Source organism: Chrysochloris asiatica, unplaced genomic scaffold, assembly GCF_000296735.1.
Source record: "Chrysochloris asiatica unplaced genomic scaffold, ChrAsi1.0 scaffold00442, whole genome shotgun sequence".
In the NCBI taxonomy this organism is placed as follows: Eukaryota; Metazoa; Chordata; class Mammalia; order Afrosoricida; family Chrysochloridae; genus Chrysochloris; species Chrysochloris asiatica.
The window spans coordinates 544135-567789 of record NW_006408960.1 but is presented as its reverse complement, the minus strand read 5'-3'; the positions used below and the strand labels follow the sequence as shown (position 1 = coordinate 567789).

Sequence of the window (23655 nt, the reverse complement as noted above, 5' to 3'; positions counted from 1 at the left end):
GCCATGTACTGCATGGGCGGGGGTGGGGGTGGTGTGCTTTTCCAGAGACAAGGGTGAGTACTTACATCAAATTCTCCAAGTTCCCATGAGCTCCTGTAATACCCACCAGCTATATCATGTTTGGTAAGGTGGAGGGTAAAAGAAAAAGAGGATGACCCCCAGCGAGACGGAGTAGCAAAGTGGCAGCATCAATGGACTCAAGCATGGCAACAATTGAGGTTGGTCCAGGACCAGCCAGTGTTTCATTCTGTTGTGCACAGGGTCGCTATGAATCAGTACCAACTGATGGCACCTAACAACAGCAACAACAACAACAAGATCTACAAAGATTTCGAAAGATGTGAAAGGCTTAAAAGGATTTAAAAACACAAACACAGCATGAGTGGGTGTGTGTGTGATGCAGCTCCCTAAGTACTGGCATCCAGTGATCCAGATGTTAATGCAGAAACCCCTGGACTCAGCAACTCTACATCTGCAATTACTCACAAGTGCAGAGAGAAACATATACCCACTGAAGGTCTAACATCTCATCATATTCTAAAAATGCCTACAACTTTACAACCAAAAGGACAAACCCAATCCAAAAAATAGGCAGGGGACTTGCACATGAAATGATGCTCAATGTCATTAAACTAGGGGTTAAGTGCCATCTAGTTAGTTCTGACTCATGGTGATCCTGAGAGGGTTTCCAAGGAGCAGCTGATGGAGAGATGCAAATCAAAACTCTGATGAGATGCTACCTCACCCCATTAGAATGGTTATTATAAAAAAACAAAAATGAATTAGAAAGGAAAATTGATGTTGGGAACACAGGAACCTCATCCTGTGCAGCCACAGTGGGAAATCGTTTGGTGGCTTCTCAAAAGGTTGAACAGAAAAATACCATGTGAAGTAGAAATCTCAATCCTCAGTGTCCACCCAGAAGTGAAGGCAGGAACACAAACAGAAACCTATGCACCATGTTCATTTGCAGTGAGCCAAAACGCAGAAACAACCAAAATGTCCATCAATAAATGATGGATAAGCACAGTGTGCTCTATCCATCCCTACAATGATGCAACAACATGAATAAACCTTGAAAACATCATGCTGAGCGAAATTAGTCAGTCATGAATGGACAGATAGTGTAAGATCTCACTTGTATGATACAAGCAAATACACAAAACCCAAAGATGCTCAGGGGTGGAAAGGAGGGAGGAGAGGGTATGTTTGCTTAGGGAGTGCTGAGTTTCAGGGTGGTGGAATCATTTGGAAACGGAGAGTGAGAATGGCTACACAATTTGAAGAATTGAATCAGTGTGACTGAATTGCACCTGTAGAAATTGTCGAGCTGGTGTATGCTTTGTTGTTTATATTTTTTACCACAATTAAAAAAAAAAAAGTGAATGAAAATGTATGTTCAGAAAAACTCATGGTGGGATTGTTTATATTCAACAAAAACCCAAATCCACAAATCAGCCTGGAGTGGCTAGAAGAACAGAAGATACTTCTTGCAAGAAAGACCTACAGGAAAAATACAAAACAATAGAGGCAGATGGACTGTTACTACAAGAACAAACAAATTGCTTGCCCAGGAAACATCAAGGCAAGTGGTCAGGTCCCTTTAATGCAAACCCCCTTCCAAGACTAAGACTCAAGGAAATACGTGCTCTGATTGGTGACCACACGCATTGCCGATAGGGGGAAGTGGGGTAAAAGCAGTAATGAAGCGGCAAGCTAAGCCCTACAATGTTCGGTGGGCTTCTGTGGACCCAGATGGGGACCTGGTGGGCCAGCAGTGTGGGGAGACCTGGGGACTCCTGGGCCCAGAGTCAGCGGCGTGGCCACAGAGGACTAGAGTGGAGAGTGAAGCTACCAGTTGATAGGAAGAGAGGGCATACGCATAAGAACACCCATACTTACAGATGGTACCCACGTGACCTGTCCCTGATGAATGGATGATCAGAACTCAACCAGGAGAAGAAAGAAGAGGGAAAAAAAAAGAGTGATCTGATACAATTTGATGAACTTGACCTACACCTATGGATGCAGTAACCCAAAAGAGGGAACAAATCCTTACAGCAAGAAACATTCCGACCCCCTCCACACACAGAGTAGACAGAGATGGGCAACTTGGACATTGGATACCCAAATGGGGGGCAGGGGGACTACAAAGGCAAGAAGTGACTGGCTTACAAGCTTTCAAGAGGGAACCTAGAGCTAGGGGGCATGGAGGAAGGCAGAATCTCCAGTGAGTACTATCCAATCTGTCTAGGCAGAGCTGATGAAATGAAATGCAGAAGGGTCACTTGTGATACAATAGTGAAGAATTGTTATCAGGACTGATTGTGAGGGTTGGAAATGTAAAGGTAGACGTTTTGTAGCAAGGAAGGAAGTGATTAACTCTCCAGTCTAGGAGTCTCTAGGACTATCAATGGAGAAGAGCCAAAAGCAGGACTCTACCTAGAGAAGCAGCAAGGCCTGAGATAGAGGCAGAGACGATGATATGGAGTGATGAAGCGGCTGGGGACTTTGGATCCAGAGAGGGAGAGGGATTGTGTGCTGAAGAATGGGGGGGGGGGGGGGGGGGGAGGGAGGAGGGGTACAAACACAAAAACAAATCCAGCTCTAGAGAAACTGGTGAGAGCCAGAAGATACGTACATATAGTGGAAGACTATGTAGCATTTAAATGAGGGAATGCTCTCTAAGAGACCAGAAAACATTTCCCCTAAAGCAATGATGAGAAGGTAAGGGGCAGGTGGCTAGGGAAGCTAGAATAATGGAAATAAAACAACCAGAATGTAAACAATGAGAATGTTGACACATTGTGAAAAACATAGCAATGTCACTGGGCAATATGTATAAAACAGTTACATGGGAACCTAATTTGTTGTGTAACTTTTCACCAAAAACAATAAAATATAGTTTTTTTAAAAAAAAGAATGAGGGAAAGATTCTTATGATTCAATAATGAATAATTGTTATCATTACTAATTGCGACTGTCACAACTGTAAAGATAGAAGTTTTGTAACAAAAAGGTGGGAGTAGTTAACCTTACAGTCCAGAAACAGAGGACCCTCGGACCATCAAGGGAGAAGAGCACTAATGGTATGTGGGACCCTATGCAGAGAAGCAGCAACACCAGAGATGGAGGCAGAGATGAGGACATGGAGAGAGAGAGCAGCTGAGGACTCTAGACTCATATAAAGAGAAAGGCTGTGTGTTGGTGGTCAGGAGGCAGGCTTGCAGAATGTGTCATTTGGTTGTTTAAATGATTATATATTCCTGAGTGTTTCTGTGTACATCCCCCCCCAAAAAACAAAAACACAGAGGGAATAGAAGCAAATACTGTTGAATGGTGATGCACGGAGGAGATTATAATCATTACAATGAAATGATGGAGTGAAACCGATACTCTCCCATGTAACTATCACTCAATTTACAATAAAAAACAAAACAAAAAAATGAGGGAACACATTCGGCCGGGTGGTTCCTCAAAAAGTTGAACACATTACAACAGAATGACTCAGGAAAAACTGAAGACATATCCACACAAACACTTGTAAGCAAACGGTCATAGTACCTATAATTTATAATAGGAAGTGGTAACAACCCAAATATTATTAACTGATGAATAGATACATAAACTGTGATCCATCCACTACTTGGTGTTTATCCTAGAGAAATCAGAGCTGCCACATGAATAGATGGTCACTGAAGCACTATTCACGACAGCAAAAAGATGGCAACAACCTAAATACCCAACAACAATAGAATGGCTAAACAAACTACGGTACATACACACAACAGTATACTATGTGACATTAAAGAATAACTATGAAACTGGAAAGCACCCCATAACATGGATGAACCTGGAAGACATTATGCTGAATGAAACCAGTCAATCACAGAAGAGCAAATCTTGTGTGAGAACACTATTATAAAAAGTCAAGAAAAGGTTTTCACACTGAAAAGAAACATTTGTTGAGGGTTACCAGGAGTGGGAGGGAAAAGGAAGAGTAAATTACTAACTAGAGGGTTAAGTGTCAATGAGTCCATTCAAACTCATAGCAACCTGGTATAGGATTTCCAAGGAGTGGCTGATGGGTTTGACCCCCTGATCTGCATTAACAATCCAATGCTTATCCCACAGTTCTGCATCAGGCAGACACATACTAATTCAAGTGGAGTGGAAGGCAATATACAATAAAAGGGACGTCAGCTTGCAATCAATAACATGAAACAAAATGTGTATGAATTATTTGAATGAAAAACTGATTTGCTCTGCACACGTACACCCAATTCATTAATGAAAAGTTAAAAAACAAACTGTGGTACAGTCATACGATGAATACTATTCAGCCATAAAAAAGAATAAATAAAAATGGCAATATGATTGGCTACTACAAGAAAAAACAAGTTGTTCACCGGGAAGCTATCAAGGTAAGCAATCAAGTCCCTTCAGGACAAACCTCCCTCCAAGACTGAAACTCAAAGGGAACAACACATGAGCAGTCATGTATAAGCTTGCTGGCGACCACATTGGTCTACTAGTGAGGGGAAGAGTGGGAAAGGCAGCAATGAAGAAATGGGCTGAGTTCAACCACGTTCCACAGACTCCCGTTCACCTGGAGATGAGAGAGAGAAGAGGAAGGGCTGGTTGGTCCAAAGTGTGTTGAGACCTGGGGACACCTGAGCCCATGGACAAGGCCATAGCCACAGAGGGCTAGAGCTGAGAGTGAAGCTTCCAGTTGATAAGAAGTGTGGGGAGAGGCACAAGAACACCCAAAATTGTTGATAGTACCCATTTGACCCAGCCTTGATGGTTTGATAATCACAACCTGACTAGAGGATGATAAAAAAAATTTTTTTTTAAATAAAGGAAACGAGAGTAAATTGCTACAATTCGATGAATTTGACCTATATTTACTATATTATGTTGTTGTTGTTGTTAAGTGCCATCGAGTCGGGTCCGACCCATAGCGACCCTGTACAGGGTTTCCGAGGGTGTAAATCTTTACGGGAGTAGAAAGCCTCATCTTTCTCCCGCGGAGCGGCTGGTAGTTTCGAACCGCTGACCCTAAGGTTCGCAGCCCGATTCGTAACCACTACGCTACCAGAGCTCCCTATATTATAGTAGCTCAAAATACCAACAGATAGGGAAGGAATCTTCACATCCAGTATCAATGTTATCCCTTCTGTATACAGAGGGTAGATAGGGACAGGCAACTTACAGACACTGGCTACTTAAAATGAGTGGGTGATAAAAATACAAAGTGACTGGCTTACAAGTTTTCAAGAGGGAGTTTAGTTTAAGATTGTGTAGGGGAAGGTAGAACCTCCACTGAATAGTTTTCATCTTGTCTAGATGGGTCTGGTAAAAAGAGATGAGGATAAGATTCTTACGATTCAATAGTGAATAATTATTATAAATTACTAATTGCAAGTGTCACAATTGTAAAGGTAGAAGTTTTGTAACAAAAAGGAGGGAGTAGTTAATCTTACAGTCCAGAAGCAGAGGACTCCAGGACCAGCAAGGGAGAAGAGCACAAGTGGAATGCGGGACCCTATCCAGAGAAGCAGAGATGGAGGCAGAGATGAGTACATGGAGAGAGAGAACAGCTGAGGACTCTAGACTCATGGAAAGAGAAAGGCTGTTTGCTGGCAGCCAGGAGGCAGACTTGCAGAATGTGCCCTTTGGTGGTGTAAATTATTATATATTCCTGAGTGTTTAAGAAAAAAAAAGAAAGCTAAAATGAATATTGAGAAATACTGTTAACTGATGGTACATGGAGGGTATTATAATCATTGTAATGAAACAAAGTATATGACTTGTTGAATATGAAACTGAAGATCTGCCTTGTAAACTTGCACTCAATTCACAATGATAACTTAAAAAAAAAAAAAAGTATTTACTCTCAGGAAAAAAAGAATAAATAGTGATTACACACAACACAGATGAACCTCAAACACATCATGGTAATGGGAAAGAAGCCAGATGTAGAAGGCCACATAGTATGTGATTCTATTGTATGAAATATCCAGAACAGGCCAATCCATGCTGACAGAAAGGACATCAATCTGGGGGCGGGAGGGATCTTCTTGGGGTGAAGGAAATGTTCTAAAGCTGGAACGTGGCGATGGCAGCACAATTTGGTAAACACATTAAAATGAACAGAATTGTACATTTAAAATGAGTCCCTGGGTGGTGTAAACAGTGAACAAACTCGTTTGCCAATGTAAAGGATGGAGGTTCGAGTCCACCCAGAGGTATCTTGGAAGAAAGACACGCTGATGTACTTCTGAAACATCAAGCACTGAAAACCCTGTGGCACACAGCTCTACTCGGACACATAGGAAGTCGCCAGGATTCGGAGGGGACTGTAAGCAACTGAACATTTTAAACGGGTAAGTCTTACGGTAAGTGATACCTCAATAAAGTTCTCAAAAATAAACAAACCAAACTTTGAAAACACAACCATTTCTCACGCCTCCCCGGTTCTTCCGCCAGCCTGTGGGCACCACCTGTACGGGACCACGCTTCTGAGTGGAGCCCAAACAGGGAAATTGAGCCTCAGGTTCCCCCTTCCGTATCCCTCCTAAGCGAGCTTCCAAGATTCCCCCTCCATTTCCTCCCAGTCACTCTCCCAAGTCAGAACGACCCCGCCCGAATGCCGCGCACCCTCCCCTCGGACCTCTTCCCACGAAGTCTCTCCACAAAAGGTAGCCGCCGAGCTCCGGCTAAGGCCCCAGGCCCCAGATGACTGTTGCCCGAGCAACTTCTCTGGGACAGAAGAGACTACATCTCTCGGCGTGCACTGCGCAGCTCCGGGGACCACTGATGCGGTAGGTCACAATCGCGGGGCTTCACAGGAGCGGTAGTTCTGGGGCAGGCTCGGCGTGCACTTGGCGCTGGGTATCAATGTCGCATCAGGTCATAATCGCAGGGCGTGCCGGGAATTGTAGTCTGGGGACGGGTGGCGCGCTACGCGGAGACTTTTTGGAAGCGAGAGCTGGACGGTTGCAGAGGAGGTTGCAGCCTACATGGGGGTGGCTAGAGCCCCACTGTGGGCGATCTGTTTGTTGCGTGTGGTGCTGGCCACGGTCTACTTCCAGGAGGAGTTTTTAGACGGAGGTGAAAGGGGCCTTTCCTGGTGTCAGGGACTTGAGGATCCCAGTTTAACTGCCCAATGGATGACCAAGTTGCCTGGGCCCTTGGGCCCCTGCTGTGGAGTTGAGGGCGGCAAAGCTGCGGGGTCCCCTTCAGCCTCCCCGTGACCCAAACTTCGTGTTCAGCCATGATCGGTGTTGTTTTCCTCCACAGAGCGATGGAGGAACCGATGGGTGCAGTCCACCAATGACTCTAAATTCGGGCATTTTAGACTCTCATCGGGGAGTTTTTATGGTCATAAGGAGAAAGACAAAGGTTTGTGTAGGAAATGACCCTAAAAATCTTTTTACAATCCGTGTGGCCACACCCTAATGCCTGTTACACACATTTTGTTGTTGTTGTTGTTGTTAAAGTGTTGTCAAGTCACTTCAGACTCATGTTGTTGTTGCTAACTGCTGTCGAGTTGGTTCCGACCTAGAGCGACCCAGTATAGGGCTTCTGGGGGAGCAGCTAGTGAGCTTGAACCTCCGACGTTGCAGTTCAAACACTTAGCAGTCTAGAGCATTAACGCATAGCGCCATACCAGGACTCATTTCAGACTCATAGTGACCCTATATATGATTTTCAAAGAGTAGCTGGTGGGTTTGAACTGCTGACCCTGTGATTCGCAGTCCAGTGCTGATCCCACAGCGCCATGTCAGGAGTCCAGGCCCATTTTACAGATGTTAAGTGCTGTCAAGTCGATTTCGACTATAGCGATCCTATATAGGGTTTCCAAGGAGCAGCTGGTGAGTTCAGGAAGGAAAACAGGGTAGCGTCTTCAGACCGTCTTTTCAATCAGTATTTATTAAATTGCTATGGAGTCCTGGTGTGGCACTGTAGGATAAGTACTAGACTGCTAACTGCAAAGTCTGCAGTTCAAACCCACCAGCTGTTCCTTGGAAACCCTATATAGGGCTGCTATGAGTCAATGGCTCGATGGCACTTAACAACAACAACAACAACATGAGTCAATGGCACTAAACAACAAACAAATTAGTTGTCACCGTCAATTTGACACATATTGACTGTATATGACAGTATAACGGTCCCAAATGGTTTCCTAGATTGTAGTTTGTTGTTGTTGTTCTGTGCCGTGGAGTCAGTTCTGACTCATAGTGACCCTGTACAGGGTTTCCGAGGCTGTCAATCTTTACAGGAGCAGAAAGCCTCATCTTTCTTCCGCGGAACAGCTGGTAGTTTAGGGAAGCCAACTGCCAGGTCTTTCTCCCCACAGGGCCTCTGAGTGGTTTCAAACCACCACCCTTTCAGTAAGTAAGCACTTGAGCACTTAACTGCTTGTGCCACCAGACATCAGTTTAGGAACACCGGGAGTCAGAATCCATTCGACCTGAAGCTAACACCAACAACCAGCATAAGCGCTTGGGTGGTAAATGGTTAAGCACCAAGATTACTAACCAAAGGGTTGGTTGGAACTGATGGGTTACTATGTTTGGACCCGACTCAGCACTTAACAACAAGCGTTGCCTTGGAAGTAAAGGCCTGCTTGAAAGGTTCACAGCATGGATAAGCTGACCCTGGCACACACTGGAGACGCCATGAGTTAAACTCATTACCTCCACAGCAACTGGGTTTGTTTTTTTGAGGGTGGGGACGGGGTGGTTTGGGTGGTGAAAACAGTAAAGCACTAGACTGCTAACTGAAAAGTTTGGCTGTTTGAACCCACCCAGAGGTACCTTGAAAGAAAAGCCTCACACTCTACTTCCTAAAAATGAGCCACAAAAAAACCCCAGGAACACAGCTCTGTGTTCACATGGGGTCTTTAATTGAAGTTGACCCAACAGCAACCATTTCTTGATACTTTGTTTTGTTTTGCATTTTATTCCCCTTAGGCTACTACTCCTTTCTTTTGTGTTTTTTCCTTCCTCTCATTTGGAATCCTGAGAGTCCCTGGGTACAAAACTACTTAGAGCAGACACAGGGACACCCAGTAACAAAGCCCCCTTCCTCCTGGTCTCCTAGGATCCCTGGTGATGTTGCAGAATAAGCACTGCACTGCTAATGGCAAGGTTGGCAGTTCAAACCCATCAGCTGCTCCTTGGGAGAAAGATGAGGCTTTCTGCTCCCGGAAAGATTGACAGCCTCAGAAACACTGTACAGGGTTGTTATGAGTTGGAATCAACTTGACGGCAGGCAGGGGGTTTTAGGGATTTCTCCTGGTCTCCAAGCATCATGACATTGACACCCTGATTTAAAGGATGAATAGAAGTTAGCCACAATGAGACAGGGAGTGGTGAGGGGGTGAAGGCAGCGGAGCTTCAGATGATCTGGGGGTGGTGAGGGAGACCGAGGGGCCATGAATCAATCCCCAGGGAAACCTGGAGGGTGGGCCGATAGAGCAGGAGCAGAAAGTGAGGGCTGTCAGAGTAGGAGGCAGTGTGTGTTCAGACTTGAACACACTGATCCCTAGACAGCACAAACCATTAGTGTTCAACTACTAAAAAGGGTGGCAGATTGAACTTCTCCAGTAAGCCATCCGTTCGTGGTAATCACCGAGCCTGGCCCTGAGGCAAGCCCATGATTAGGGACAGACTGGACCATTGTGATAGACTGATGTTGGGAAGCCAACCATCTGCCTCTTCTTCCTAGTCAGTGTGATTCTGGAAAGTGCTAGCAACATGCATGCCTCCACAGACAGGTGGACAGGGGCTGCACATGAAGTGAGCTGGCTGGGAAAGGAGCCTGGGTCTCCTGCGTGGAAGGCAAGAATTGTACCACAGAACCATCAAAGCCCTCCCCACTTAACAACATACCTTTGCTGTATTATGTGAAGTGTAAGGCCCATGAAATAAAAGAGCCAGCTGGGTATTGTCACATTGGTACTGAAGTCCTGGTGTGGCACTGTCGGATAAGCACTTGACCTATCTATCCAAGGTCTGTTTAAGGCACAAGGTTGGTGGTTCAAATTCACCAGCCACTTCTTGGGAAGCCCTATAACAGGGTCACTATGAGTCAGAAGTGACTCGATGGTACTTAACAACAATCCCAATAACATGGAAGAAAGGGAGTCCTGGTGCGGTGTGTAGGATAAGCACTTGACTGTAAGGTCAGTTTGAACTGCAGGGTCAGCAGCTCAAACTCACAAGCTGCTCCTTGGAAACCCTGTACCAGGGTTGCTATGAAGTGGAAGCAACTCAACAGTACTTAACAACAATAACCATGGGAGAAAAGGCTTGCAATCTGTTTCTGTGAAGATGAGAGCCAAGAAAGCTTTATGGAGCAGTTCAACTCTGCAACACGTGGGGTTGCCATGAATTGGAATGGATGGTTTTTTATTTTTGCTTTTTAAAATGCCATTTATTATTATTGGGGTTGGGAGGCATGACGGCAATTCCTTATCCTCATACTTTTCCTTGAAAGGTCTGCAAACCACCCAAAACAGCCGGTTCTATGCCATCTCTGCACGATTCAAGCCATTTAGCAATAAAGGGAAGACCCTAGTCATTCAGTACACGGTAAAACACGGGCAGAAGATAGACTGTGGAGGAGGCTACGTTAAAGTCTTTCCCTCAGATGTGGACCAGAAGAACCTGAGCGGGAAATCCCAGTATTACATCATGTTTGGTGAGTCCTCCTGGTTTACAGTGAAGCCACTGCTAGAGACCTCAGAAACCCATCTGGGGTGGTAAGCTGGTGACTCAAGACTTTGGCTAAAATATTTGAAATAGTATGAGGTCAGGGTACGAACAGTATTGAGTGGAACTGGCCCAAGGTTTTTAAGTCCTAGTAAATCTCATCAGTATTACAAAAAGACTACAATACTGAGGAGTAGCCAAACTCTTGCCCTGAGATACTCTAAGCCCTGAAGCGAAACCATCCCCGAAGCCTATCACCTTTTTAATGAAATAGCAGGTGAACTCAAATAGTAACGAATGTCACCTTTGAGTACTGTACTTATTATCTGCCGAGTGCCGTCGAGTCAGTTCCGACCCATAGCGACGAGTCGGTTCCGACCCATAGTGACCCTGTACAGGGTTTCCAAGGCTGTAAATCTTTACGGGAGCAGAAAGCCTCATCTTTCTCCCGCGGAGCGGCTGGTAGTTTCGAACTGCTGACCTTGTGGTTCGCAGCCTGATTCGTAACCACTACGCTACCAGAGCTGCTTGTACTTATTACCTATATGAGACTAAAATGGACAAAGCTTACTTGATAAAGCATGGATGAGAAAGTTGGGGGCGGGCAGCAAGGCTAAGTTAATGGGGATGAAACTACAGGAATGGAAACAGTAAGAATGCCCGCACATGTGAAGAATGGAGTTAATGTGACTGAAAACCCTGTAGGCCACAGGTCTGCAGAAACTACTGAATGGGAGCATGTTTTGCTGTGAATTTTCTCACCAAAAATACAGTAAAATGCTAAAAGAAATAGTTCACCATACAGTGGCACCATGTAAGAAAGTCCTGGCAGTCTGCTTCTATAAATTTTTATTGTTGCTATGGGTTCCGACCCATAGCGACCCTGTACAGGGTTTCCGAGGCTGTGAATCTTTACAGGAGCAGAAAGCGTCATCTTTCTCTCACGGAGCAGCTGGTAGTTTCGAACTGCTGACCTTGCGGTTCGCAGCCCGATTCGTAACCACTACGCTACCAGAGCTGAGAAAATCCTATGCAGCAGTTTTAGTCCTAACACATGAAGTCACTGGTTTGTTGTCCTGGCAGTCTTTGGTACATTTTTATTTTCAGTCTTTGGTACTTTTAATATTCTTCTCTAACACCATAATTCAGATGTATCAATTCTTCTATGATTTTCTTATTCACTGTCCAACTTTCACATGTATATGAGGCAAATGAAATACCTTGGCTTGGGTTAGGCACACCTTAGTCCTCAAACAGGCATCTTTGCACTTGAACACTTACAAGAGGTCTTGTGCAGCAAATCTGTCTTATGCAATACATCATTTGATTTCCTGACTGCTGTTTCCATGAGCATTGATTGGGGATCCAAGCAAAATAAGTCTTAAGACAACTTCAATCTTTACTCCATTTATGATGATGTTATTTATTGGCCCAGCGGTGAGGATTTTTGTTTTCTTTCTTTACACTGAGGTGCAATCCATACCGAACGCTGCAGATTTTGGTTGTCATCAGTAAGTATTTCAAGACCCCTTGGCTTCCAGCAAGCAAGGTTGTGTCATCTGCATATCACAGGTTGTTAACAAGTTTTCCTCCAAACCTAATGCCATATTTCTTCACATAATCCAGTTTCTTGGATTATTTGCTCAGCATACAGATTGAATAAGTATCAATGAAAGGATACAACCATGACCTACCCCTTTTCTGTTTGTGAATCATTCATTATCCCCTTGTTCTGTTCCACAACTGCCTCTTGGTCTATTTACAGGTTCTTCATGAGCACAATTACATATTTTAGAATTTCCATTCTTGGCAATGTTATCCATAGTTTGTTATGATCCACACATTTGGATGCCTCTCCTTTAATAAGATACAAGTAAACATCTTTCTGGTATTCTTTGCTTTCAGCCAAGATCCATCTGACATCAGCACTGATATCTCTTATTCCCTGTCCTCTTCTGAATCTGGCTTCAGTTTCAGGCAGTTCTCTGTTAATGTATTGTTACAACTGTTTTTGAATAATCCTTAGCAAAATTTTACTTGCATGTGATACTAATGATATTGTTCAATGATTTCCAAATTCCATTGGGTCACTTTTCTTTGGAATGGCACTTTCAATATTCTCCAACACCATAACTCAAATGCATCAATTCTTTCACAGTCTTCCTTATTCACTGTCCAACTTTCACATGCACATGAGACAACTGAAAATACCAGGCTTTGGGTCAGATGCACCTTAGTCCTCAAAGTACCATCTTTGCTCTTCAGCATTTTGTTTTTTAATGTTTCATTGAGAATTATGTGATAGTTTACATGGGAGAACATTAGTTTTACATTCATCCTATCCTATATTGTCTCATTGCCATGGTTACAATCCCCTCCATGCATCATCAACCAACCAAAGGGTATATATATCCTACAAGCCTGCCCACCAGTCATCAGCACACAGCCCCTCTCCCTCTCTGGGTCTAAAGTCCCCAGCTGCTCCATCTCTCCACATCATCATTTCTGCCTCTTTCTGGCATCACTGCTTCTCTGGGTAGGGTCCCTATCTCCACTCTTCTCCCTTGATGGTCCCAGGGACCTCCGCTCCTAGACTGCAAAGTTAATCACTCCCCTCCTTGTACAAAACATCTACCTTTACATGCTCTACAACATTTTAAAGATATCTTTTGCACCAGATTTGCCAAATACAGCATGTGATATCCTGACTGCTACTTCCATGAGTGTTGATTATAGATCCAAGTAAAATGAAGTCCTTGATAATTTCAATCTTTTCTCCATTTATCATGATGTTATTCATTAGTCCATTTGTGAGGATTTTAATTTTCTTTATATTGAGGTGTAATCAATACTGAAGGTTGTAGTCTTTGATCATCATCAGTTAGGATCTTAAGTCCTCTTTGCTTCCAGCAAGCAAGGTTGTATCACCTGCGTCTTCCTCCAATCCTGATGCCTTTTCTTCATATAATCCAGCTTCTCAGATTATTTGCTCAGCATACGGGTTGAATAAGTATATGAAAGGACACAACCTTGGCACACACCTTTCCTGATTTTAACCCATTCAATGACTCTTTAGTCCATTCTAACAATTCGTTGTGCTCAGGATGAACCTGTACCTAGACCAAGAGGCAGTCTTTGGACAGAACAAACCTACCTGTCAGTCAGTCCTGCTGCCCTTCCTCTTTTTAAGATAGCAGGTGAACACAAATAGTAATGAATGTCACTTAAATAAATTGTTTTTTTAAAAAGTGTTATCTTAGAGTAATAATAATGATAATGGAACAAATCTTGGTGTTTGCCACATTTTTTATGGAGATACGAAGGGGCTTCATAGAGTTTGTGGCAATATTCCATTATCTTTTTATTAACAATGTTCACGAACTTTTTGAAGCTCCCTTGTATAGACTGGCTTCAAAATATAATAACAGCACAAGCCGCAGACTTGGCCACACTAAGTACTTTGCATACATCCTCCAGCCCCTTCCACTGGTATCATCCCTTGTGACGTCATCTCCATTTTACGGATGCGGAAACTGAGGAATGGGAAGGCTGGTTAGTTGCCCATGACTCAGCTCCATGGGTTGGAGCTGATCTAGGCCGCTGAGAGCTACACCCTATCTGGTGCATGTGTCAGAGTTGGAGTGAGGTTGTTAGATGGTTGGGCCTATCTTTCTCTTACTCATGGGCTGAAATAGCTGAGATTTCCAGAGAAGGGCCTGCCAGGTGGGAGGTGTCACCCCAAACTTCTAGGCCTGAACATTTAAGGAGCGTGATCTGAAGGGGATCATTTATGGTGATGCAGAAATTACAGAAGGAAATTGAGAATAGATATAGATGGAGTGTGGTGACTCCATACGGTAAGCACTGGACTGTGAACCACAACGTTGGTGGGTCAAGCTCACCAGTTGGTCCACAGGAGGAAGATGAGACTTTCTGCTCCCGCAAAGATTTAAAAGCCTTGGAAACCCTATACAGGGTCACTATGAGTCAGAACCTACTTGAAGGTACTTAACAACATATATGTAATTTTTTTGTGTGTAGGGCCTGATATTTGTGGATTTGACATCAAGAAAATTCACGTTATTTTACATTTCAAGAACCAGTATCATTCAAACAAGAAATTCATCAGGTGCAAGGTAAATGCTCTCCCACCCAAACGTCTGGTTGTGTTACTGTCTTGTCTGATGGTAACCACATTTCATGAAGGCAGTTTTGGTCTTTAAGTATTTTGTCAAGCCTAGACTGGGTCTGAGCCAACAAACGTCCTGGTCCTGACTCCCAGGTTAGGAGGTCCATTAGAAAGACGTGAGGACTCTGACTGCTGACTTCCCCCCAACGTTCTGGCCCCGTCAGGAGGGCACACACATCCCTTTTCCTATGAACTGTGTCATCAGACTGCCACTGGCCCCCTGTGGATTACTACAGGACCCTCAGTTTTCATCCATCCATCACCAGGGATGAAACATTCAGGATAAGACACACATTGTGGAGCAATTAGGTCATCTTCAAAACACTGCAGCGTTTCACAAGAGAGTAAATGCATCCTGTCTTGCTCTCTTACCCAGGAGAACTCCATTTCTCAAGGCAGTGGCAGGAGGCGACATTGCAAAAGCTGCCAGGAAGGTGCCAGGAGCCTCCTCTGTGGGCCCGTGAGGCCCCCTGGGGCTGGGTAACCATAGCTGAAGTCCAGCATTGCCCACTGTCACCACTGCTCATGGCTCATTGGGGGTGGGTGGGGGTCTGTGCTGCTTGTCTGTGAGCGGCGTGGGGCTCCTCGCAGCCTGTTGGCTCCACTGGCTCTCAGACCAAGCAAGCTACTCTGGGAGCTGACACATACCCTGTGGTGCCCGAGGGCTTTGCCAGGGCTTCCCATAAGGGCCTGGAAAATGTTAGAGACTTACTTCTGGTGTGCCATGTGGAGATGCTCTGGTGGCACCGTAGGCTAAATGTTGGGCTTCTAACCAAAAGGTTTGTGGTTCCAACCCATCAGCAACTCTGAGGAAGAAAGCTGGGCCTCTCTGCTTCCATAAAGAATTTTTTTTTTTAAGTTTTTATTGTGAATTATGTGATAGTTTACATGGGAGAACATTAGCTTTACATTTACCCTAATGTATTTCATGTCATTGCAATGATCACAATCCCCTCCATGCATCATCAACCAACCAAAGTGTATACCCCACAAGCCTGCCCCTCAACTGTCAGCACACAGCCCCTCTCCCTCTCTGGGTCTAGAGTCCCCAGCTGCTCCATCTTTCCATGTCATCGTCTCTGCCTCCATTTCTGGTGTCACTGCTTCTCTGGGTAGGGTCCTGCACTCCGCTCCTCTCCCAGGTACCTCTGATCCTGGCCTGCAAAGTTAAGCATCCCCCTTCCTTTTGTTATAAAACGTCGACCTTTACATTTTCAACCCTCACAGTCAGTCCTGATAGCAATTCTTCACTATTGTGCCACATGAGAGCCATCCCACCTCCTTTCCTCAGCCCCGCCCAGGCAGACTGCTTCCATAAAGACGAACACACTTTATCCTAGTTGTCTCTTTAGGATCACTATGATGACAGTGGGTTTGGGTTTCGGTGCCTAGTGGGGCTGCTGGGACAAGGCCTTGGTTGAAAAGCCTGCAGAAGGCCCAACCTGTGACCCAGAGGTGGGCTCAGGGGTGGGGCCTGGGAGAGGTTGACCTGTGACCTGGTGGTGGGCTCAGGAGTGCTCTGTGAGGAGGAAGAGGGAAGCTGACCTCATGGAGGGTTTCCTTGTTTTTGTGGACCTCTACTTTACCAGCTCTGACGTCCTCTTCCAGCCATTACTTTTTCCTACTGACACATCCACAGTAAGGGAATTGCAGTCTCTGGAGGATACCTTTTCTCTTCAAATCGAATGACTCCACCTTCCCAGTCTGCCTGCCCCCTTACTGTTTCTAATACGGCTGTGTCTGGTGGACTTGTAAACGGAGACCTGGGCTGAAGCAGCAAGAGATTTGACTCATCCTTTTGTTTCCCTTCCTCCCCTGGAATTTGCAGATTGATGCCTTTACACACCTCTACACTCTAGTTTTAAGACCAGATCTGACTTACGAAGTGAAAATCGATGGTCAGTCAATCGAGTCAGGAAACATCGAGTACGACTGGAATCTAACATCCCTGAAGAAAACGGAAAAGTCTTCAGCAGAATCTAAGGGCTGGGATCAAACTACAGATGACAAAACGCAGGTTTGGAATTTTCCTGAACAAGCGAAACCAATTTCTGCCAAGTCAACCCCGGCTCACAGTGACCACATGTGTGTTGGAATAGAACCGCACTCCATAGCCGATCTTTTGATGTGTGTTGGAATAGAACCGCGCTCCACAGCCGATCTTTTGGGAAAGAGATCACCAGGCCTTTTTTCCAAGACATCTCTGGCTGGACTTGAACCGACATCCTCTGGTGTAGCAGCTTAGCACGTTGACCATTTGCACCACCTGTTGTTGTTGTTGTTAAGTGCCGTCGAGTCGGTTCCGACCCATAGCGACCCTGTACAGGGTTTCCGAGGGTGTAAATCTTTACGGGAGTAGAAAGCCTCATCTTTCTCCCGTGGAGCAGCTGGTAGTTTCGAACCGCTGACCTTAAGGTTCGCAGCCCGATTCGTAACCACTACGCTACCAGAGCTCCTTCACTTGCACCACCTAGGGATTCCAAAATAACTACTGTTGTTAAGTGCTGTCGAGTTAGTTTCGACTCACAGCAACCTTATGTACAACAGAACGAAATCCTGCCCAGTCCTGTACCATCCTCACAACTATTGTTAAGCTTCAGCCTACTGCTGTTGCCACTGTGCCCATCCACCTTGTGGGAGGTCTGCGCTTTGTTCACTGACCCTCCACTTTACCCAGCATGTCTTTCTCCAGGGACTGGTCAGCCCTACTTGCTTTCATCTTACAGACTGTAAAACTCTTCTGTGATGCCTTGAAATGTGGCTTGTAATAGCAGCATGTGCTTGCAGGGAGGACACTTGATGATTAGACTATCAACGTCACAATTACCACTCACAGCAATTGTAACTGGGCAGCCACAAAGTATACCTTTATATTTTCTATAGTTATTTTGGAAAGTGGGGTGGCTCTAGATGGTAAGCACTGGACTGGGAAGCACAGGTCAGCAATTCAAGCCTACCAGCCACTCCATGGGAGAAAGACGAGGCTTTTTGCTCCCGCAAAGATTTAAAGCCTCAAATACCCTACACAGAGCTGCTATGAGTTGGAACCAACTCCGTGGCACTGACAACAGTAGTTAGTTTTGGAGTCCTGTTATGACACTGTAGGATAAACACTAGAATGCTAACTGTAAGGTCAGTTGTTGTGCCTTGGAACACTACATCATGGGGGGGGGGAGGACTCAATTCAGTTGATAACAAGATCTTTTCATTTAATTACACCTGCAGAGATCCACGTTCCAAATAAAGTCCCTTGCACAGGTCCCAGCAGGGGCACATATCTTCTGAAGATACAGTTCCAGGCCTAGCACATCTATCCAACCCCCACTGCCAAGGCCATGGATGTGCTCCAAATGGGACCCAGGGCCCAGAAGACAAAGAAACTTAGTAGGCGACAGGTTTTGTCCTGAAATCCCAATCCTTTGAGGCTCCGCCCAAGGCTCCTGAAATCTGGTTCCCAAGTGCCATTGGCAGATTATCTGGGAAGTCTCTCTCTAAACTGGTTAATCCTTGTTCATATACCTAGGTCTGAGTGAGCTCGAACCGTGGAACTTGTGACTCACAGTGCAGTGCTCATTGTATGGAGCCACTGCACTCCATATACACATATACAAACTATCATCTGTGTGTAAATGTGGTGCTGTAGGATCAGCACTGGACTGAGAACCACAAGGTCGGCGGTTCAAAACCATCAGCCACACCCCAAAAACGCTATACAGGGTCGCTATGAGTTGGAACCAACTCCACGGCACTTAACAACAATGTAACTGCTTTTGTCCTGCTACTCAGCAATTCCACGTTTCTCTGGAATGCTTGCCTAGGACCACGGCAGAGGCCAGATGTAACGTGACTTGAGCAGAGCTAGGTCTCTCCCCATTAGCACTTCCAGGCCCACCGTTTGAAGTTAGCCATATCCTTGCATTATCCACACTGCTGTTCCTCTCAACTGCATGTAAGACAAAAGGCTAAAATCATACAGGGCGCTATTGAGAAAACCCAGCCTTGTGTTGCCTGAAGCTCTCAGTGGGCTTGGAGCCCCTGACCATCTAATGGGAAAGGAGAGGGGAAAACGGCAAAGGGGCCACAGCCTGGTCTCCTGGTGTCTGAGGATTCCCCCTCTCATGTCTGATCACCTGACAGAGTTTTGGGTTTATGTACAGGACTGGGAGAAACATTTTCTGGACGCAGGTGCCAGCAAGCCGAGTGACTGGAACAGTGAGCTGGATGGGGACTGGTCGGGGCCGATGCTTCAGAAACCTCCATACCAGGTATGGGCTCCCTGGTGCCTGGGACTGGGGACGTCCTTGGCTTGTCCTCTCCTCTCCCTTCCACATCAGGCCAACCAACATGCGGGCTTATACTGCAGGACAGCTTGAAACCAGACGGGATTGATAAAGATGTGTGGCTCCATCAGAAGATGAAAAGCACCAACTACCTGTCAGAATATGACCTCTCAGAATTTGAGAATATCGGCGCTATCGGGCTGGAGCTGTGGCAGGTAGGGTTTCGTTTGCTTTCGGCAAAATCTTGGCACTTCAGCTTGTTTCTGGCATTGAGTCAAATGAGACTCATGGTGACTGCATGTGGTACAGAGGACTGCCCACCAGGTCTTCTGGGCCATAGACTATCTCGAGGCAGATTACCGGGTCTTCTGTTCCATGGTATCATTGGGTAGGTTCCAATCACCACATTTTAGGTTGAGCACTGTTTGCACAAAGTTGAGTGTAAACTTGGTGCAAAAAAGTCAAAGCCGTTGTTGATTCCAGATCATGCTGTTGAGTTGGTTCAGGCTCACAGTGACTTGACCCTATGTAGGACAGAAGGAAACACTTCCCAGTCCTGTGCCATCCTCACACTCCTTCCAATGTTTGAGCTTATTCCTGCAGCCATGGGGTCAGTCCATCTTGCTGATTCTTCTTTTTCACTGACCCTCTACTTCTCCATCCTATGTTGATGTTATGTGCCGTGGAGTCGGTTCCGACTCATAGCGACCCTGTACAGTTTCCGAGGCTGTAAATCTTTACAGGAGCAAAAAGCCTCATCTTTCTCCCGCAGAGCAGCTGGTAGTTTTGAACTGCTGACTGTGAGATTAGCAGCCCGATTCATAACCACTATGCTACCAGAGCTCCATCCTATAGGACCAGGTAAAACTGCCCTATAGGGTTTCCAAGGCTGTAATCTTTATAGAAGCAGACTGCTACATCTTTCTTCCACAGAGCAGCTGGTGGGTTTGAACCACCAATCTGTCAGTTAGCAGCTGAGTGCTTTAGTCATTGCACCACCTGGGCTCCTTTCAGGGCCCCTTTACCCAATGCTATCAAGTCAATTCTCACAGTGACTCTACAGGATAGCAAAGAAGTGCTCCGTAGACTTTCTGAGTCTAAATGTTTACAGGGGCAGCAACCTCCTCTTCTGGGTAGGAACATATGTTGTTGTTGTTAAGTGTTGTTGAGTCAGTTTTGACTCACAGTGATCCTATAGAAGGTTTCTGAGGAGCAGCTGGGGAATTCGAACCACTGACCTTGCTGTTCAAACTGACTTTGAAGTTGAGTGTTTATCCTATGGCATCACCCTATAGAACTGTATTGTTGTTGTTACGTGCCGTTGAGTCAGTTCTGACTCATAGCGACCATGTATAGGGTTTCCAAGGAGCAGCTGGTGAGCTTGAACCACTAACTTTGCAGTTCAAACCAACCTTGCAGTCCAGCGCATTAACCCACAACACCATACCAGGAACCAGGACTCCTTTGTTGTGTTGTTAGGTGTCATTGAGTTAGTACTGACTCATAGCGACCCTATCTGTGTACAACAGAACGACACACTGCCCGATCCTGGGCCAACCTCACAATTGTTGCCATGCTTGAGCCCATTGATGCTGCCACTTTGCCAATCCATCTCGGTGGGGGTCTTTCTCTTTTTCTCTGACCCTCCACCCTACCAAACATGATATTCTTTTCCAGTGACTGGTCCCTCTTGACAATATGTCCGAAATATGAGAGATGAAGTTTGGCCATCCTGGCCATCCTTCTTCCTTTAATTCAAAACAATGCTATTTAATGAGCACTTATTATGTGCCAGGCCCTAAGACACAGCTGTTGACATAACTGAAACAGGCCCTGTCTTCTTGGGGTTTTCCACCCTGCAGTTTTGCCCTCTGGAAATTGTACCTTTCTAACTGCTGGTAGCATATTGGTCCTGCGCTCAGAACCGATCTGGGGCGCCATCAACTCCAGGATAAGATGGTGGGGGTTCCTGCTCCAGCCAGTCTGCTTGTGCTGGTCCACATCCCACACCCAGCACAGGAAGGTTCCGGAGCAGTGGTCCTCCAATGTGGGCATGCCCCAGGGGAAGGGAGAAGAGGCACTGGGGCAGGGGTAGTCTGTCAATGCTCTAGGCAACCCTGGTTGCCTCCAAGTTGGAGAACCAGTGTCTGGAGGGAACTGGTGGCCCCAGTGTGTGGATCCACATCGCACTGGGAACTTGACACTAGCTCCGTGCTGCATGCAGCATGGCCGCTTCTCTGTGGAGAGTGGCTGTGGATCACACGTCAGCCCCTGATTTCATCCGCAGGTGCGATCCGGAACCATCTTTGACAACTTCCTAATCACAGACGACGAAGAGTACGCTGAGAATTTTGGGAAGGCCACCTGGGGCGAAACCAAGGTACAGTATTCAGCACACACACACACCCTACCCACTTGTTTTTCATCAGTTATTGTTGTTAGGTGCCATCGAGTCAGTACCGACTCATAGCGACCCTATGCACAACAGAATGAAACATTGCCTGATCCTGGGCCAACCTCACAATTGTTGCCACGCTTGAGCCCATTGATGCTGCCACTTTGCCAATCCATCTCACTGGGGGTCGTCCTCTTTTTCTCTGACCCTGCACCCTACCAAACATGATATCCTTCTCTAGCAACTGGTCCCTCCAGACATGTTACTTTTGTCTTTTTCATTAATCTTTTGAGTTTTAACATTTAGGAAAAGGCGTCCCTGAGTGGCACAAGCAGTTAAGCACTCGCCTACTAACCAAGTGGTTGGAGGTTCGAACACACCCAGGTGCGCCTTGGGAGACAGGCTTGGCAATCTGCTTCTGAACGCCTACAGCCTTGAAGCCCTGTGGATAGATACCTGGGGTCCCCATGAGTCAGAGTTGACTTAATGGCAGCTAACAACAACAGCAATATTGAGGAAAGGGCTTGATAAATTTTCATCAACATCCAGAGGTATCTCAGAAGAAAGCTCTGGCAATCTATTTCCAAAAGATGAGAGAATCTTGCAAACTGTATGGAGCACAGTTCTCCTCTGACGCACAGGGTCGTCATGAGTTGGAATCCACCTGATAGCAATTAACAGCAGCAACATGTAGGAATGGGCTTAGTGACCTTTTACCAGTGACTGTCCAGATACCCGGCAGTGCCTGGGAAGACAACCCTGGTAATCTACTTCTGAGATATCAGTCACTGAAAACCCTGTAAAGTACAGTTCTACTCTGACACACAAACACGGAGTCTCCATGAGTTGGAGTTGACAGCAACTGGCTTTAAAAAAAAACGAGAGACATTGAAGGCCCACCCAGGTAACACAGGATCAGCTCTTCATCCCAGAATCCTGTACCTCATCCCACCTGTAAAGACCCTTTTTCCATCTAAATCACACATGCAAAGTCTGGGGATTAGGATTTGTCATCTCTGGGGTACATGATCCAGCAGACATGGGAGGGGGAAAGCAGGGCAGCTGCGGGCTGGTAACACCCTGGTTCTCTCCAGGGTCCAGAGCGGGAGATGGACTCCATCCAGGCCAAGGAGGAGATCAGAAAGGCTGAGGAGGAGGAAGAGCAGGAAATGCTAGATGGAAAGTCTAAAGGGCAGCAAAATTTCTTCAGTCGATTCCACAAGCAAGATGAATTATAATCTTTGAATGATCAGTAAAGGTATCTGGTGACACCTCGTTTCTCCTTTAATTTAAAAGCTCCCGTGTCTGCACAGTCACATGTCTGGTTTTCTCTGATCTGCCCTATGAGTGTGTCTCAGAGGGGCTAGTACCCACTGTGTACCCTCTCGTGTTCTGGCCATCAACACATGTACCAGAACCCAAGGCCCTGCCAGGGGTCTGGCTGGAAACTCGGTGGATGATGCATTTTTAATGCTTGAAATGTTTTGTTTTGTTTAAATAAAAATAGATAAAGCATACCTGTTTGGTTGTGAGTCATAAACAAAGTCCATTCCCCAGGGGACATATGTTGCTGTCTGTCTTCGGCACCAAAGTGTTTATGCACTGGCTCTTTTAGCAAATGTGGGACCTGGAACAAATTTTGTGTTTGTTGTTAGGTGCCACCGAGTCTGTACCGACCCATAGCGACCTTATGCACAGCAGAATGACACATTGCCCAATCTTGGCCCCAACCTCACTACTGTTGCCACGCTTGAGTCTGCTGATGATGCCAATTGGCCAATCCATCTTTTTGGAGGTATTCCTCTTTTTCTCTGACCCTTCACCTTACCAAACATGGTATCCTTCTCCAGTGACTGGTCCCTCCTGACAATATGTCCAAAAGTATGAGAGACAAAGTTTGGCCATCCTGGCCTCCAAGGAGCACTCTGGCTGTACTTCTTCAAAAATGGATCTATTGGTTCTTTTGGCGGCCCATGGCACTTTCAATATTCTCCTCCAACACTGTAACTCAAAGGCATCAATTCTTCTACAGTCTTCCTTATACACTGTCCAGCTTTCACATGC

The 23655-nt window shown here is 45.8% G+C and overlaps 1 protein-coding gene across 1 annotated transcript; it reads left to right on the top strand.

Annotated features, from left to right (window-relative positions):
* Positions 1-7025: 7025 nt before the first annotated feature.
* On the top strand, positions 7026-22829 carry CALR3 (calreticulin 3). Its single transcript, XM_006877110.1, has 9 exons — positions 7026-7116; positions 7306-7407; positions 10513-10716; positions 14769-14863; positions 16745-16933; positions 19074-19181; positions 19280-19411; positions 21484-21576; positions 22686-22829. The coding sequence occupies exons 1-9, from the start codon at positions 7026-7028 to the stop codon at positions 22827-22829; spliced, it is 1158 nt and encodes a 385-aa protein (XP_006877172.1).
* The last annotated feature ends 826 nt before the right edge of the window (positions 22830-23655 follow it).

Excerpts from the sequence above, each read along its gene's own strand:
- CALR3 (XM_006877110.1), top strand. The coding sequence starts at position 7,026 with ATGGGGGTGGCTAGAGCCCCACTGTGGGCGATCTGTTTGTTGCGTGTG. Across the intron at positions 16,934-19,073 it reads CTACAGATGACAAAACGCAG|GACTGGGAGAAACATTTTCT; the intron begins GTTTGGAATTTT and ends GTTTATGTACAG. Across the intron at positions 19,182-19,279 it reads TTCAGAAACCTCCATACCAG|GACAGCTTGAAACCAGACGG; the intron begins GTATGGGCTCCC and ends CTTATACTGCAG.